Here is a 19,169-nt window from a genome sequence, read left to right as displayed (position 1 = left end):
CGCAAAATATAACTTTAGAAAAAAAACTTTTTAAAATGGGTGTGACACCTACCATAGTAAGTAGAAGAAAATTAAAAAGTTTTTCAGGGCGAAATCAAAAGCCCTTGGAATCTTGAAGGGAATATTGTTCGTGGTATTACATATATAAATAAATTAGCGGTATCCGACAGATGATGTTCTGGATCACCCTGGTCCACATTTTGGTCGATATCTCGAAAACGCCTTCACATATACAACTAAGGGCCACTCCCTTTTAAAACCCTCATTAATACCTTTAATTTGCTACCCATGTCGTACAAACACATTCTAGAGTCACCCCTGGTCCACGTTTATGGCGATATCTCGAAAAGGCGTCCACATATAGAACTAAGGCCCACTCCTTTTTAAAATACTCATTAACACCTTTCATTTGATACCCATATCGTACAAAAAAGTTCTAGAGTCACCCCTGGCCCACCTTTATGGCGATATCTCGAAAAGGTATCAACCTATAGAACTAAGGCCCACTTCCTTTTAAAATAATCATTAATACCTTTCATTTGATACCCATATTGTACAAACGCGTTCTAGAGTCAACCCTGGTCCACTTTTATAACGATATTCCGAAAAGGCGTCCACCTATAGAACTAAGGCCCACTCCCTTTTAAAATACTCATTAATACCTTTCATTTGATACCCATATAGTAAAAACAAATTCTAGAGTCACCCCTGGTCCACCTTTATGGCGATATCCCTAAATGGCGTCCATCTATAGAACTATGGCCCACTTCCTCTTAAAATACTCTTTAATACCTTCCATTTGATACACATGTCATACAAACACATTCCAGGGTTACCCTAGGTTCTTTTTACAACATGGTGATTTTCCCTTACTTTGTCTCCACAGCTCCCAACTGAGTATGTAATGATTGGTTACACCCGAACTTAGCCTTCCTTACTTGTTTCTTTTTTATTTTCAATATTTTAAGAAAAAACTGTAATGAATTTTATAACTGAGGCTATACAAACCAATCTCAAAAATAAATTTTTAAACGGAAGAACCCTATTGCTTAATGTATGAAAAAAAGCAACTTTAAAAGATATTTTGAAAAAATTTTAAAATCGACAAAATTGTACAAAAATTTCCAAATTTTTATTTTGAAGTCCTCATCCTTTTTCTGAGTATGTAGATCAATCAATTTTAGTCCAACAAATTATAAAAAATAAAAATAATATTTTCGTATTAAAACAAGTAACTAAGGGACTGTACCGAAGACTTCATAACTTTCATGAATGGAGCTGAAAAATAATCTTATCCCATTCGTTATATCCGAATAATCGGCTGTATAAGATATGTAATATATAGAGAAGAGATGTTCACTTATCGACATTTTCGATAAATAATAAATTAATAAAAAAAATTTTTAAGTTAAACGGTTTTATTGAAAACAATACTTACATGAAGTAATAATAATACTAAAAGCTAGAAAATAATTAGGTAGGTCCTAGGTACTAGTCATCACACTCCTCATCAATCTAGGGCATTGATAAGATAATTAAATAAAAGCGTTGGGCGCGTGAAATTTCTAAAAATGTGAGGCGTAGCATAACCTGATTAAGGTTCAGTTGGTCTTATATATGACTATCAATAGAAATTTGAGACGTCCAACGCTTTTATTTAATTGTCTGATCAACGCCCTAGATTGATGAGGAGTGTGATGACTAGTACCTAGGACCTACCTAATTATTTTCTAGATTTTAATATTATTATTACTTCATCTAAGTATTGTTTTCAATAAAACCGTTTAATTTAAAAAAATTTTTTTTTAATTAACTTTATTTTCAAGTTTTTAGTCTTTATTTAATTGCCTATTATTTCTCTTTCTATTTAGTTCATTTAGTGACTCATTATTACAAGGACTCTTTCCTGACAATTTGTTACAATATAAGTCCTCAATACACAATCCTTCCAAAGACTCTGCGCCACGTATGCTCGTCCCTCCTCTAACTCCAAAATATTTTGATGTCACTTCTACCGGACTGTATGTAATATTTGTTCCAAATATGAGCAAAATCGTACATCATAGGTCGCTTTCTATTCATATATGTGTTATGTGTTCCAAATATGGACCAAATCGGACCACAAATACGATTTTTTTGAATATCTCGATCTTTCCGAAACTTAAGGCGATTTTTTGCATAGGTCGCTTTCTATTCTTGCATGTATTATGTGATCCAAATATGAGCCAAATAGGACCACAAATACGATTTTTGTGAATATCTCAATCCTTGCGCCACCTAGCGGCGATTTCTTTCATAGCTCGCTTTCTATACTTGTATGTATTATGTGTTCCAAATATGAGCCAAATCGGACCACAAATACGATTTTTGTGAATATCTCGATTCTTGCGCCACCTAGCGACGATTTTTTTCTTATTATTGCATTGTCATCAGGTTCTGAATTATATTCCAAGTTTCAACCTTGTAGCTTATCGGGAAGTTATTTAAAAGAAAAGAATTTAATTTACGAAATTTTCAAAAATTGCGCATTGCTATTTTTCTGTTCCCTCCTGTACATGTGTATGTGTATGGATCCTGTATGAAATTTTTTCAAGCCCTCTGGCTTTAAGGATTTTACACTTTCAGGATGGGATGACCAAAACTCTTTTGCAGCAAAAGGAGGAAATTTATAGCTAGGTCTGAATTTAACGTCGGGAACCCCAATAAAAAATCATGCTCTAGGCGCCATCTTATAAAAATACAAGCTTAATAACACGAAAGGATTTGTTCGAAACAACTTTATATGTGTTACAAAACTTGAATTTTTTGTGAAATGAGAGTCTGGTCTTAGCGCCCAAAATAATTGCGCTGCGTTATTTGTTTTCATAGATATAATTCAATTCTCACATAAAAACTATATTCGATGAGGACCAGGAGGACTTAAGAAAAGTTTCGGTGACAACACTAAATTTTAGAGTAATTATATTGTATTTATTAAATATTTTGTATTTATTAAATTTCTTACTATATTTGATTATGATAGGATATCCTATAAATTATGCTTAAACTTGATTTAATGAACTGTCTACATATAACACTTATCTTTATAGCAATTTTTGTAAATCTTAGCATATCTATAGTATATACTACATATATATATATATATATGTTACAAAACATAACTTTAACTTTCTTCTTTTTACTCTTTTTACATGCTTACAAACCAAATAATTATGGAACTACTTACTACGTACCTGACTAAAAATTTATAATCTACCCCAAAAAAAAAAAAAAACCATAACATAAAACTTAAAAATAAATGCAATACTACTACTTATTAACACTTGCTTATTTACAACAAAATATAAAAAATATTTGAAAACAAAGTTCTACTAAAAAGACAACAACCACAAAAAGCAGCAGCAGGTATAAAGAAAAAAATATAAATAATATATATTTTGGATTTAATGTATATAATACTTAATTAACATTTAGCATGATATGTGTATGTCATATTTGCTTTTTAACCTGAAACCAAAATTTGCATGAACAAAATTATAACATTTTTGCACCTCAAAACTATTAGGCATCGCAAAAATATTTGAGTTTAAATAAATGAAAACACATTTTTTTTTTTGGGATCATTTTTATTAAATATATTCTTGAGTTTTACCAATTCCCCTGCTTTAAACATTTTTGTTATTAACATCAATTAGCTGTTTTCAAATTCTTTATCACCCACAAAATTGCTAATGTAAAATAAACTTATAAATCTCAAACTCAAACAAATTGTTTAGCTAACTTTCTAGAAAGCTAGTCATAATTTCGTACGTTCTAGAATTTATTATTTATATAATAAATTTCTATCTGCGAAGAGCAAGTAAATTTTTTTTCTTTTTTTTTCATATACTACAAACAATTGTGCACATTCTGCGTTCTGGTAAGTGAGCTATGAGTAAAAATTTGGCGCAGTTCCCAAATTCCATTTTGCACATTGCTTTTTGCAAGCCGTGCAAATGAAAATAAAAATCGAAAGTTAAGCGAAAGGAAGAAATGAAAAAAACTGTACAAACTTAGAATATCTTACAGACAATTAAAAAATATTTGGAATACAGAATGATGACTAGGACTATATGAAGAGTTCCAAACCAAAACGCAATAAGTGCACTACTAAACTTTTTTGAGATATGGTTGGAACTTAACTTCACTTTCTAAAACTTATGTAATAGTCTTTATGAGAAGTAAAAAACAGAAATCTTAGCCATTCTGGATGTAGATTTATTTACATATAAAAACACGGCTATGCCGGTATGTTGTATTTTTTGGATTTTTTGAAAACTTATTCATTAAAGTTGGCCGGAAAAAACACAATATAAATAAAAAATATTGAATGCAACTACCCAACAAACAATTTAGAAAACGGTTACTAATGAGAATTTTGAAGTGAAGCGCAATTAAGTTCAATCAAATCAGCGAAATTTTCATAGATTCATTATATCAAATATCTAATTTTATTTGGTTATAAGCTTATGTATTAAGAATGAACATATTTCAAAGGCTTTTTCTATTATAATAAATTAAAACCGTACTTAAAACTTAAACATATTCGTTGCACACATATAAAACAGTTAAATTCAGTATTTTGAGATTAACGGCAGAGAGCGTATAAAAATAGAGAACCGTCAACAGAACGAATAGTGGGAAACAGTAAACCATCAAATCGCGGGTAGGTAATTCCCCATTGGGGAAATGTGCACGAAATTCGTCAATTCCAACGCTCGAAAAATTTTATTTTGATATAACCACAATTTAACAATTTTTTTACGTTTTCGAACACTTTTACGAAAACACCGCGTTTTTTTTGCTAATCTTTAAGTAGATAATGTGGTGAATTACCTACCGACAGTTTGACAATTTATCTTGCCGTCCCTCGTTGATTATTCCCTATAGATTTACGTCTGTGATTAAAGGGGCTTTTTGCACATTTCATAATAAATAATAAAATGAAAATAATTCAAAATCCTATCGTATGTTTCACAGTTTTCAGTACTTGTTATTGTGTTAATATTTTCCTAACACTTATTCCTTCAGGATTGAGCTCAGCGTTGGTTTGACGTACATATGAGGAAGCGTTTTCTTCATGCCATTCAAATAGCACTTCAATAATCTGCTCGCTTTCCCTTTTTAACTTTTTTTGATACACTTTCACTTACTAGTATTTATAATTATAAATAAATAAAACTTATTTCGCAGCTTATAATCAGTGTTGCCAGACATTTTTGGAGCTTATAGCTAAATTGACAAAAAAAATAGCTAAAAATAGCTAAAAAAAAAAATTCATAACCAAAAAAAGCTAAAATTTTTTTTCTTTAAAAATAGCTAAATAAGCCTTTATTTCACATTAAATTACACCACATATGTATGTCTGTAGTTACTAGATTATTATAAAGCAAAAAAAAAAAAAAATCATAATTCAGTCATGGAAAATATTCTTTATAAATACATATCGTTACCTTAATTCACAAAGGCCCTGCCTTCAATACAATTCCTATGTAGATAGGACCTTTGTGAATTAAGGTAGCAATATGTACATATGTACATAAATTAAATTATAATAGTAACATAAATTATAATCTCGAATAGTCGATATACGTCACTCAAGTTTTATTCAAATATGAAATTTAATCACAGTTAAAAAACAAAATCATCTTCCTCGTTTAATTCATATGTTGAATCGTATATATTTCCTGAATTCATTGATTTTATGAGATCACTAGGTGTACTAAAGTTGTGACACCATTTTCCAAGTCTTTTAAGACCGTATCTTATAGTTAATAAAGAGTTTAACATCAAAATCTGCATTCTATTCCTTTGCTTAGTTTTTATTAAATTCATTACAGAAAAACTTCGTTCTATTTCCGCATTACTAAGCGGTAGGATTAGCAAATTAAATACGAACTGTTGTAATTCCTCAAACGGATTTTCATTAATGACATTTCTAAACTCTCTTACCTCTATCCTAACTTTACTGTAGAAGTGGTCTCTTGCCATGGATATGAATATAGTTTTTTCCATTGCATTTCTATAACAGTAATTTCATCTTCGTTAAAAGGGCCCTTTTCTGCCTTAAACGTATCAAATATTTTGGGCTTCACAATATTTAAAGCATTTTTTATAGGAAAAAACTCAATATTTCTTAAAGATTGGATGTTCTGTGGTAGGCGTTGACGTAGCTGCTCAATTAACTTGATAATAAAAGTCTGACAAAATTTCCGAATGCATTGTTCTGCATCTTCATCAATGCTACCTTCGTTTTTTTTTTTTTTTTAATTTTATATATTCTTCAAAAGAATAATGAAATTGTGGAGATGGAGTTAAATATGTTGTAAGCGGAGAACACAAAGGGTCAACATTTTTACATGGAGATATTATTTGATTACATAGATCAGTGATCAACAAAACTAGCTCAAAAAAAAGTTTTGTGGGATCTGCATCATTCGATTCGAATAATTTATTAACTTTCTGAACTTCGCTTAGCAGCGGCTTTAAAAACTGAAGATATGCTAAATTAGTGTCATTATAAAGAGATACCAATAACTTTGCTTTGTGGCATGTTTCCTTAAGTCCAGCAATTTTAAAATGTGTTCGCAGCTCCAGCCATTGATCTACTAATCGTTTGATCGCCACTTCAATAGATAACCACCTAGTATCACATGCCCTGACAATTTGTATTAGTTGCAGTCCATCATTAATGGCAGAAAAAATGGCTCTGTATTGATTTTGTCTTGCAGCAGACTTGGCTAGGAATAATTTTGGATGCGGCAGAGACAGCTTTCTGTATCGAATGACAAATACATGGTACAAGTTTCATTTTCGGATTAAGCCCTTTCAATCGAGCGATTACACCTCTATTGACACCGGTCATAACATTAGTATTGTCCGTTCCTAGACCTACCATATTTTCTATGCGTAAATTGCACTCTTCCAGCGACTTAAGAATTGATTCAACAATGCCCTCCGATGAATAGTCTTTTAGCTCAGCTAATTTTAAAAAAGTATTTATAATTTGTTTGGAACTTTCGCTATAGTAACGAATGACAATACCCAGATACTTTTTCACGCTAATGTCAGTTGACTCGTCTATTATCAGACTAAACTTATTTGTTTTAATGTCATCCACTAATAATTTTTTGAAATGAGGAAATAAATTTTTTGTATGACAGCACTACATTTTGTCCTACCAAGCTTTAAACTGGCTGCAGTTTCAATATCTTCAAATATATGTCTTTGTAATTGTATCAGAAGATCAACAGATAAAATTGATGTATGCGCAGCAATATAAACTGCATTTGCTAATTCTGCCTTTACTACGCTGTTATTTACCGTCACTGATCGAAAAGGTAAAGATGGTTGTATACCCCGGGAAAAGGAGACATTGCATTTGCATGCTTTTTAGTTTTCGCATGTAAAATCAAGCCATACAACTTCGGCTTCAATATGCAGCTAATCGTAGCTAATCCACTTCTCAAATCGTTTGTCCTTCAACCAAGATGATCGAAAGCCTTGCTTGTACTTTCTAAGGTGAAAAATTAAACACAAAATAATGCAACAATTCACCAAGGAAATACAACATCTTTTCACTTGTAATAAAATAGTAAAATTATAAAACTAATTGGTTTTAATTTAAAAATTCGTTCATCAAGTTTTACAATTAATTCGAAACTGAAAATTTATATCAAATATTTCAAAGCTTGCTTATTTTTCTTTGCCAAGAGCTCTAGATCAATTTACAGTAGATCAGTTTACAGTTGATTTGTTTACAGTCGGCCTTTCCTGATTAATTGATACGACCTCGTATCAGTTTACATCTTCTCCTTCGGATTCATCTTCTGCACAACATATATCATCGATTTCTATTGGTTCACAGTAACGCTTTAATTTATCTGAAGCATAAACAGATTTATATGGTCGCTGTTTACGTCTACTTCCCGGCAAATCTTGGATTACATATCGGTCCCGATCGAGCACTTTACCAATTTCAAAGGGGCCTTTATAACGTGGTTCAAGCTTTCGTGAAAAACCTGTACATGGCGGTGCGTTCTCTGCTAGAACTAAATCACCTTCTTTATATACATGTGGTATTCGATGATGGCTGTCAAATCGCTGTTTTGCTTTTAAACGTTTTTCATTGATTCGCATAGCAGCCTCTTTTCGAATTTGTTCTATATCACAATTTATTTGATTATCATCATTGAGAGCAAGAATAAGCTTATTTTTCAAAATATCTCGGGGTGTAAAATTGAAAAGTAATTCGTGTGGCGTTTTGTTAGTAGTTCCGTTTCGCATGGTATTGATAGACCATTGAATTTTGCTTAATTCATTATCCCATTTATCGTCTGCAGTCGTAGATGGTAAAAGCATTGACAGAACCGTTCGATTTGTACGCTCTGCATGAGCATTCGCACGAGGAGTTTGCACTGCATTTAAAATATGCTTAATAACATTTTCCTGACAATACTGTTGGAATTGTTTGGATGTGAACGCTGGTCCGCGATCAGTTACAATTCATTCTGGTATTCCAACATAACTGCTGATTTCTTTCAACAGCTCAACAACATGCTTCGTTACGGTACCCTTTACTGCTCTGAGAATCGTGAACTTGGTAAACGAATCAACTACAACGAGAACATAATCATTACGCTTAGATAACTTCGGAAATAGACCTAAATGATCTAAATGAATCGTTTTAAACGGTATTGGTTCCATATCACTGAAATGATATTGACCTTCTTTCATACCACCCATTTTTTTGTTGTACGCGCATTCAATGCAGGTTGCTATATACTTTTTAATATAATTTCGCATTCTTGAAAACCAAAAGTTCCTTCGAAGCTTCTCGTAAATTTTTTCAACGCCCAGATGACCAGATTTCACATGACAGTCATGAACTAACTGCCATTTTAACGATTTTGGCACAACCCAAAGACGTTGATTATTTACCATGCGATACAACCGTCCATTTGCGAGACAATAATCAACTTTAATTTGCTTATTGTTTTCGTGAACTTTTTTAACAATTTCTTTAATGTTGTCATCTTGAAGTTGCATACTAAAAACCCAGTCGTCTTCTTCAATCTCCACCTTATCTATTTTTAGTGAAGCAGTTTCGATGTCATTAGGCGGTTCATCTGGGTTTCGACTGATTGCATCAATATGTAACATACGCTGTCCTGATCGATGTTCTACTTCTATTTCAAAATCTTGTATACGTAACCACCATCGAGCGATTCGAGGAATTAATTCCTTTTTTTGCATGGCAGTTTTTATTGCACTACAATCAGTAACAACTTTGACGTTTTTGCCAGACACATAGTAACGAAATCTTTCAAGACTTTCAACCACAGCTAACGTTTCCAACTCATAACTATGGTATTTACGTTCTTCTGTTGTTGTAGATCGAGAATAATAAGCAACAGCCTTCCAATCGTCTACTTCTCTCTGTAAAAGTACACCCGCCAAACCTATTGAACTTGCATCGGTGTGAATTTGATGTTCTGCATTTGTTCGATATGCAGCTACTACTGGTTTATTAACCAAAGCAGATTTCAATTTATTGAATGAATCTATTTGCGCTTCTTTCCACTCGAAAATTTGATCTTTACGTAATAGCCTGATAAGCCTAAAAACTGTCGAACTTCAGTTAAATTTCGTGGCTCAGCAAAATTTTGAACAGCAGCTGTCTTTACGCTTCCTGGACAGATTCCATTTGGTGTCAACTCATGACCAAGGAACTGTATCGATTCTTTTAAAAATTCACATTTTTTTGGATTAAGTGTTACATTCAAATTACGAAGTATTTGAAAAATTCGCTCAAGTTTCTCAAACATTTCAACAACTGAATTATTTCCGATGAGTATGTCATCCATATAATGCAACATATCACCCTTTTGCGTTTGTTCTTGAATTCGTGCCATTAAACGTTGAAAGACGGTTGGCGCATTCTTTAACCCAAATGGCATTCGCTTGAATTCATACAGACCTTCTGTCGTAATAAAAGCTGTATATTTCCGACTATTGGATTCGATTGGAATTTGATAGTACCCGCTATTTAAATCGAGTACGGAGAAATATTTATACTGCATGGCTTCATGCAGTCGTTCCTCTATATTTGGCATTGGATATACTTCTTTTTTTGTATGTTGATTTAATCGCCTGTAATCCACGCACATACGATCAGTTCCTTCTTTTTTCTTTACCATTATTACATGGCTAGCAAATTCAGACTGAGATTCACAAATAATATCATTATCTAACAAATCTTTTATCATATTCGAAACCAAAATTTTTTTTGGTTCGGGAACTCTATATGGACGTTGACAGATGGGCTCGCCACAATCGACCTCAATTTTCATTTCAATGAGACTAGTTTTACCAATTTCACTTAAATTTTCAGCAAAAACATCTCGATACTCTGCTAAAAGCTTCGTTAGTTGCAATTTTCTGTTATCGTACGTTGTGTTTTTTTCCGATTTTATTTTATAAATTTTAGAATTGTGATTAAAATTCAACTTACCGTTATTAATAGTTACAATAAAGTCATTTATGAAAATTTCGTGCCCTAAAAGCACATCAGTTGACAAAAAATCATCTTGAACAACATACATGTCAAGTTGCAAATTTACTGTATCAACTTGCATACTAACGTTAATTTTATTTTTAGAAATTTTCGTACCACCACATATACCTTTCATTATCATTATACAGGGCATAATTTTACAACTTTTTTTTTTGGGTATCGACTCACGTACCATGTGACAATCACTGCCACTATCAATAAATGCAATTAATCGTTCACCATTAATGTATATTTCTTTTTCAAACATTTTACTAGTTTCGCATGCTCTCACATTCACGTTTTTACCACAATTTACAGGATCATTTCGCGGATGCACTCTTTGACAGTCTTTGCATCGTGGACGATTTTGAGGTTTGGAGCAATTACTAGACAAATGCCCCTTTTCGGAACAATTATAACAAGTTAACTTTTCACTGGATTTTTCAAATTTTTCATTAGGAGCTGTTTTTGTTTCTGTTTTTTTCGATGTATTGTCATATGTATTCCGCGACGTTGTAGGCAAATTTTTTAAATATTCGTCAAGAGTTTCACGCATCTCTTTCATTGTATTAAATTTCAAAACAGCGATTGCAGATTGTAAATCACGATATTTTAAACCTTCACGAGTATATTTTATAATTGCTGATTCACTTAATCCGTACCGTTTACCCGTTGCGCTCATACGAAAACAATATTCAATAACTTTTTCACCTTGTTTTCGTGTCGTACTACTCATAATATAGTTTATATCAGCCTCGTCCATCTTCGTACCGAATTCTTCAATTAATGCATTTGAAAAATCACGCCACGTTGCAAACAAACTTTGTTGACCGTCTAACCATAAACGTGCTACACCCTTCATTCGACTATACACAGCCAACAGTACGCACTTTTCTTCCCAAACATACGCATTCATAGCACTATTTACACGCTCAATAAATTGTTCGGCAGTTAACGCAAGATAATTAGTAGGATCAAAATCAGGAATAGTTTCTGCGATTTCTTTCACTGAATACCTATTATGAACACTTGTCATACTAGACATCTCATTCACATTTCCAACCACTGGAATGCTAATCACCGACCTTGGCTGAGACACAGATGTCGCATTCATTTGCGTCAGAGCATTTACCACACCCGATAACATTTCTTTTAATTCATTAATTTGTTCTTGAAGAGAACTATTTTGACTCTGTGTCGTTTCGAGTTCTTCGTCTACTATATTTTGACTACACATTTCAATCTCATCCGATCTTAACACTTCCGACAATCGCAATATTAATTCGGCTTTCGTACCGGTAGTGTTCAAGTTCTTTTCACTAAGAAAATCTTTCAACTGTTGCACCGTTAACGATGCAATTTTAACCAACATTTTCTCTTTTATTATCATATATTTAACATTGATCAATTTTCGTTAACAACTATACAACCAACGTATGATCATATAAATTGCCCGTTCTCACTCTTTACGTTAGAATGATACCATTTTTGAGTTTCACAAAATCGCAATATTTATAGCTGATGTCCCAGAGATACGAGGTTCGGATGCAAATTAGGTATGCATATTGCACAGAGGCGAATTTCACAAAATTAAATTGCAAATCGATTAAAAACACATTTATTTTCGTTTATGTTTATTTCACGACGCGAATTCGTCTCACTTCTGAACTAATAAAATAGTAAAATTATAAAACTAATTGGTTTTAATTTAAAAATTCGTTCATCAAGTTTTACAATTAATTCGAAACTGAAAATTTATATCAAATATTTCAAAGCTTGTTTATTTTTCTTTGCCAAGAGCTCTAGATCAATTTACAGTAGATCAGTTTACAGTTGATTTGTTTACACTTGTAACACGGCTCTTCGTCAGTGCTGCTATCGCTGTTATCATTCCTAAAATAAAAAGGTGTAATAAGCAAAGAGTTTCAATATAAAAACCGCTAATTTGTAATACCTTTCCATTTCGACGGTCTATTATGAAAAAACGTGCACATGGATAAGCGATTGACTATTAAATTTGGAAGTAGCAATTCCATTACATACCAATAATCGATATAATAAAAATGTATTGGGCATGCCAGACTACCAACTTTTGAACAATTTGATAGCCATAAGGCAGAGTGCACACGGTCGATATTTATATTCTAAAAAAATAGCTAATAGCTAAACCCGAATTTCTATAGCTAAACGCCGAAAAAAATAGCTAAATCTAGCTATAAAATAGCTAAAATGGCATCAATGCTTATAATATTTCCACACAACTTTTCACAATTTTTATTTTGTTTGTATAACACTAAGGATGAGTGATCATGTCGTGCAAATAATCGATAACTGTAACAATAATCATAACATCGCATTTCTGGTGTTATACGAATCGTTTCATGGTCGAATTCTAACCTGGTTCTCTAACCCGGTCGATTCGAAATGCTTAAGAGAACTACATTAGAATTGTAATGTAAAATCACAATATTTCTCTAACGTTAGAAACTGTGTTTGCTGGATACAAACTATTAAGATTAAATTTAAACGTCTTTGACCCCCTTTCTTCGAACATTGGCAAATTTTCATTTACGTATCTAAATTTTTTGTCACATATCATTAATTGCATTCTGAAAAGTATTTCTATACCTACGACAACAAAATGTTTGTTATCCAATTCTGCATTCACACATTTTCTATGCATACATGTGTTAGTACAAAAAAAAATCCATTAATTTATTTTAAAATGCATCTGCATACTCAAAACTCATCCCTGTAGCTGTTGCTTCATAAACACATTTTGCTTAGCGTCAAAGCCGTTGGGGGTCTTACCAAAGCTATTTTTGGCGTCTGATATCGTACACGCCACGCCGCCAATCAATTTATTCTATGTAGATGCAACAAATTTTATGCATCTGTGTTTTAGTTAAAAAAAACTTAAAATTAAAACTGAACATTAACATCAACACTCCTGCATGCTCTTGATAATCTGAGGTAAACAAATTGATATGTCAATAGGGTGGCGATCAATACCTATGTTCATATCAGGAACAATCTCCCGCGAGAGTTGTGCATCACACAAACATGTTCAACACTATTAATACTATGCAGGAAATTTTAGAACTTACGACTGAACACTATTTCAAGTAAAGGCCTATAAATGTGCACGTAAAAAAGTAATATTTCAAAACAATCTCTTAACCATGAAGAAATTAATATTCAGGTGTTCTCATCCCGTTGACGTTTTCCCTTATTCTGACAAGCTCGGCATGCATATTTAAGAGGGTTGTCTATCATACGTAACTGCCTTTGAATTATACTACGATAAGAGTATATTTTACTATACGTTTATAAATATAATAACTATATAAGCCGCTACCAAAATTTTTTAGACAAAGAGATATACTTAATTGTGTATTCCCCAAAATAATATAGAAACAATTTTGCAGAAATATAATTTTTTTGGGGAAATTTGTACGAAAAATGAAGCAATAAAAATTTAATACTTTTGTAATACAAGTAAATACTGGCAATAGATCTGCAGAAAAAGTGAGGTTATGTTATTGACGTTTATTATTGCATTATGCTCTTAAGGTCTCGTTTTCTATTGCGAAACAACTAATTTTGGGAACTATCGAATGAGTTCAACAATGGACAGTAAGTTGCTGAAGGATTTTAACCATCGAATGAATTTTTTCATTCATTCATTTGATCTGCTCTTGATATCGCTCAGACTTGTTACAAGCCCTTGTTTCGGTGTTGTACTATAGTTTAATTTTGTACAAAAAATTAAAAAGAAATAAATGATTTTTGTTGATTAGCTATAATTTACTCCAAAAAATAGGTTGATTAACAACTCCTCACATTTCATAGTTTTATACCCACCCCCTTTGGCAAAAAGCACAATTCAAAACTTTCATTTTCATTCTGTTGTTTAGATACAATTTAAGTAGACTCTCTTTTACGCCTTTGTCAACAAAGTATTTATGTACATAAATATATTTACTAAAATCATTTTAGTACGTAATCTGACAAAAAGAAATTTGGAGTGGTGCATTTTTTACAAAAAGTCTTTCAATTGTTTGCAAAACTGCGCTCTTACTTTATTTTACATAAGTTATAAACCTATTCCTTTCAAACTATTCAGTTTAACAAACAGTAATAACTGAATCATTTGCATTGAAAATCAATAAAAAAATAATAAAAAATTCATTCTCACAAAAACTACATACATAGTTGTTCGAGAAAATAGTAATGAGTGAATCATTCACACCGAAAACTAGTAATTAAAAAAGTAATGAACGAATTACAAATGGCTATCGAATGAACGAAAATGAGTGAACTAAAATTTTAATAAAAAAATGTGTCTAAATTTGCTAAACATTATTTTTAGAAAAAAATATCTGAGATATATATCTGAGATATATTTTTCGTCTTCAAGACCGTGTTCGTTATTTTAAAAACCTGTTCGAATAGTTTTGCATTTTTACACAACCCGAATTGTTCCAGACCACCGTTCATACAACTCAAATGTCAAGTCTGCCAATGTAATATTTTTCAACTTACTATGATATATGATTAACGATTTATGATGAAGCAAAAAACGATACAAAGCTGCGATCTATTAGACAATAAAGGTTTTTTCTTTGCTTTCCAGATCAATTATGAATGGCGCTTACAACGTTTTTCGAACAAACCATTCAATAGAACCCATTTCAATAGATTAGTCCCAAATTATGTTCTTTTTAATACCATATTTTGCATATCCGCTAAGATTTCCACTTAGATCTGAAATTAGCAATTATGTCTTCAATATTGTTCTACAATTTTCTGCAGGGTACCCATTTAAATTTTTGATTACGTTACTTTTGTTTTTTTTTTTCTACCTGCGATATTGTTACGATTTGGCAGCCTGTGTTTTTCATCAATTAACGCTACAACAACAATATCATATTAAACTTCAGATAAATAGTGAACCGTTACTTGGCATAGAAAGAAATGGAAAATGTTACAGATCAAATTGTACGAGTATTTGTGCTACCGGAAACGGAAGTATTTAGCTATGTACATATGTACCATCGACAGTCGTCAACAAGTCAACACGTTTGGGGGTGTCTTCTTTTATTTTATTTTTAGCTTTCTCTGTAAGATAATAACCAAAAGTAAAACAGCAAATTGCGAACTATTAATATTTAGGGAGTCAGAGTCTGTGACGTTAGTATCAAATTATAAATGCCACGCGATAGAGTGTTACAATTTTTTTATACACTTATTATACTACTAAATTCTTAAACATTTATTATTTATGAGTATTTTAAATTGTTAATATTTGTTTTAACTAAATTTAAAAAACTTACGCAATGCATTCTTACACGCGCATCTATGAAACACATACATGTACACATTCCTCGAGGTAAACATAATCAATTGGTGCAAAAATGTTTTGTTTACTACAAATAGTAAATGTATTTCTGTTTTTTACATACCGTTATGTGCACAAAATAATTAAAATTTTTTTTTTAATTACTGATAACTATACTAAAATCAACAGCGTATTTGTTTAAAAGAGCATTTATTTGCATAGGTTGGTTTATTAAGAGTACCCATTTAATCATGGCTCAACTATATGATTGGCTCGTCTCTACAGCAACAACATACCTTTGTTCAGATTGTCAAAATCTGCGTGTTGTGGTGTTAGGCGAATGGAATGGGCTTTTGTTTTTTTTTGTGTTGTAATTTCATGTTGGCAATGTGTTAGTTTCAGTTGAATAGTTTCAGTGAAATGAAAAAAATAAAATCAGCTGCTGAGATGAGCCAACCATATAATTGAGCTATAAACTTGGTAAGAAACCCTTTTATGTAAAATGTCAAATGTTCCGTTTCATTAATTAATAAAAAGAAAATAGAAAAATTGAAAAAAAAACGCGATAGAAAAGTCCATTTTACGTGTTACCATCAGTGACTGAAAACCCTTTTCACTCAGACGATAACTATGCAACTGTTAAACTATTTCTTAAGATTGTAAAAAGTTATGAATCCAACGAGTACTATTTGTCACTAGTTCACATGTTATTAAACCGATCAACCATTTCAGAGCTATTGTAATTTAAAAAATGACTTCCGATCACGAATTGGAAAACGTAATACGGGCCCAGGACGGACAAATGATATATTTCCATATATGTATGTAATACTCCTATATTACTAATAGAAAATGCTCGCAATGTGTTTTGAATTCGAAATGAAAACAAGACGACAGCCTATACAATTTTTGTGATTGTAGCAGCATAAGTGTGACAAGAAAAAATTATATATATCGGCACTCTGATGTTTGGGAATGTACCTAGACTTTTGTAGCAATATAGGAGTGATACATATATTTCAATTTTAAAATTGTTTGAAAAATGTTTATATACATAAGGGAGGTTCCATGAGAAAGTGAACTGGAGATAATGTTTCTTATAAAACTGGAGGCGAGCAGATACAAATATCATAAAAACCTTCTATCAACTTAAAAATATTAAACTAAAATGTTGATTTAAGAATTTCAGTTGGGTAGAAATAGCTTGTGTGATTTACCACTCGAGTGATTTATAAGCAAAATAATATAAATATAGTTTAAAAAAAAAAACTAAAAAACACGTAAATATGGTGCCGTTTTAGTATCTACATATAATGCAATTGGATATTTGATGTTGATAGTACCTAGTACCGTAGCACAGAGGTTCGTGTCACCGCTATTAGGCACAACTCGTTTTGTAGCGAGTATTCAATAATTGTCGCGCCTAGCCTAGAGAGTTACAAACAAGCATACATACAAGTAAAGCCTACTCACTTCTAACAAGCGTGTTAATAAGTACCGTAAGTCAGCTTTATTCAATGAAACTGATTTAAATACCAAAATATAAGCCCTATATACTTATTATCAGGTGTATCAAACAGTACAAGCTTTGCCCCACCCGTGGAAAAAAGCCGCAAGATATTATTCTAAATTTTGCAAGTGTTTTTTTTTTATTTCATATTTGTTATAAAATGTTAGAAACTCATTTTTAATATATCCAGAAATTCACTATTGACTTCTTTGAAGTTGTTAAAGAATTATTCAACAACGAAGTATGTCCCACCCGTGACCAGTACGCAGAAACAGTTGTTATAAGTGAGTAAGCATTCCTAGTACGCCTTATAATCCTAAAAAGGATATCAACTAAAAGTTTTCTGTAACTCAAATTTATTTAACCAATAAAATGATTCCATGACGTGAACCATATTTAAATTTCTGAAATACTTACTTTATTTACTATTAGCAAGCTCATTCAATACCTTTAATTCGAGCATGACCCACCCGTGACAAATGCTGTCCCACACATCACACCTTTATTTTAGATTATTCTAATATAATCATTTAAGAAAAATGTATTAGTTTTAGGACATTTGATATCCCATATGAAAATCTAAAAGTATTTAAACAGAACAAGCTACGTCCATATATTCGCAGTGTTTTTATTGTTTATATGTAACTTCGCTAATGGATAGCGTATTTTTTTGTCCCACCCGTGACAATCATAAAACTTATTAATTATAATGTGCAAATATATTAAGATATTGTGAGTTTTTTATATTAAAGTAATAATTGAAAGCTAAGTGTCGCAACCTTTCTATTAGAACCAGCAATTTCCTGCTGATTTTATCAGACACTTTAACAAAGATGGAATATTCAGTACAATTATCCCACCCGTGACGATGGAACTTCCCATATAAAAAACAAATTAAGCGAATCGAATTATTATCAACAAATCCGTTCCAGCTTTAATTTTTTTAAATATTAAATTACCGGAAACTAAAAGTTATGAACCTTTAAACTAGGAAAAACTAAGAAAAAAATCAGATTTAATTTCAATATGATTTATTTATAAACCTCTTACTAATAAAAAATACAACAAAGGGTTTATAGAGCATTTTAAAATAACGTCAGCTTTAATTTTTTTAAATATTAAATTACCGGAAACTAAAAGTTATGAACCTTTAAACTAGGAAAAACTAAGAAAAAAATCAGATTTAATTTCAATATGATTTATTTATAAACCTCTTACTAATAAAAAATACAACAAAGGGTTTATAGAGCATTTTAAAATAACGTTTTCCATACAAAATTTTTACAATATGAGCTTTATAAATTATTTAATTTTTTATGGATAAGGAGGTTAGAATTTAGTCAAAACGAAACATGTTCTGTTAGTATCTTTTTTATAATTACCGAAATGGAATTTTTATTTTATTTTTTTATATTGGACACATTTTTTTATTATATTATTGTCCACTCTGATAAAAATAAACAAAAAAAATATATGCTTAACTAACTTGACTCGTTTAACTCTTGCTAGAAGCATTAGTGTACATTTTTTTAGTTTTGTGTTAACGGATTCACTCAGTTAGCGGCTGAAATTACTACATTATGTAAAAATTTCCAACAAAATCAAAATTTTAGAAACAAGTTTTTGCAATTAGAAGAAAGTTTTTCTAAGCTAGGTCGACCGTCGGCAGAGACTTGGCAAGCACTCCGAGTGTATTTCTTTCTTTCTTTTTATTAAGTGTAATT

The 19,169-nt window shown here is 31.5% G+C and overlaps 1 protein-coding gene across 2 annotated transcripts in view; it reads left to right on the top strand.

Moving 5' to 3' along the window:
- Positions 1 to 19,169, top strand: part of LOC137250313 (heat shock protein beta-1) — an 83,609-nt gene that overhangs the window by 34,585 nt on the left and 29,855 nt on the right. The window contains exon 2 of one of the 2 annotated variants that reach the window (XM_067782892.1): positions 3,367 to 3,405. The exons of the other annotated variant lie outside the window; for it this stretch is intronic. Within the exon in view, the coding sequence (XP_067638993.1) occupies positions 3,367 to 3,405 (39 nt within the window). The remainder of the gene's footprint in view (positions 1 to 3,366; positions 3,406 to 19,169) is intronic. 2 annotated transcript variants of the gene reach the window in all.

The sequence above is a fragment of the Eurosta solidaginis genome, chromosome 4 (assembly GCF_040869045.1).
Source record: "Eurosta solidaginis isolate ZX-2024a chromosome 4, ASM4086904v1, whole genome shotgun sequence".
Taxonomy (NCBI): domain Eukaryota; kingdom Metazoa; phylum Arthropoda; class Insecta; order Diptera; family Tephritidae; genus Eurosta; species Eurosta solidaginis.
This window is presented reverse-complemented; position numbering and strand designations above follow the sequence as displayed.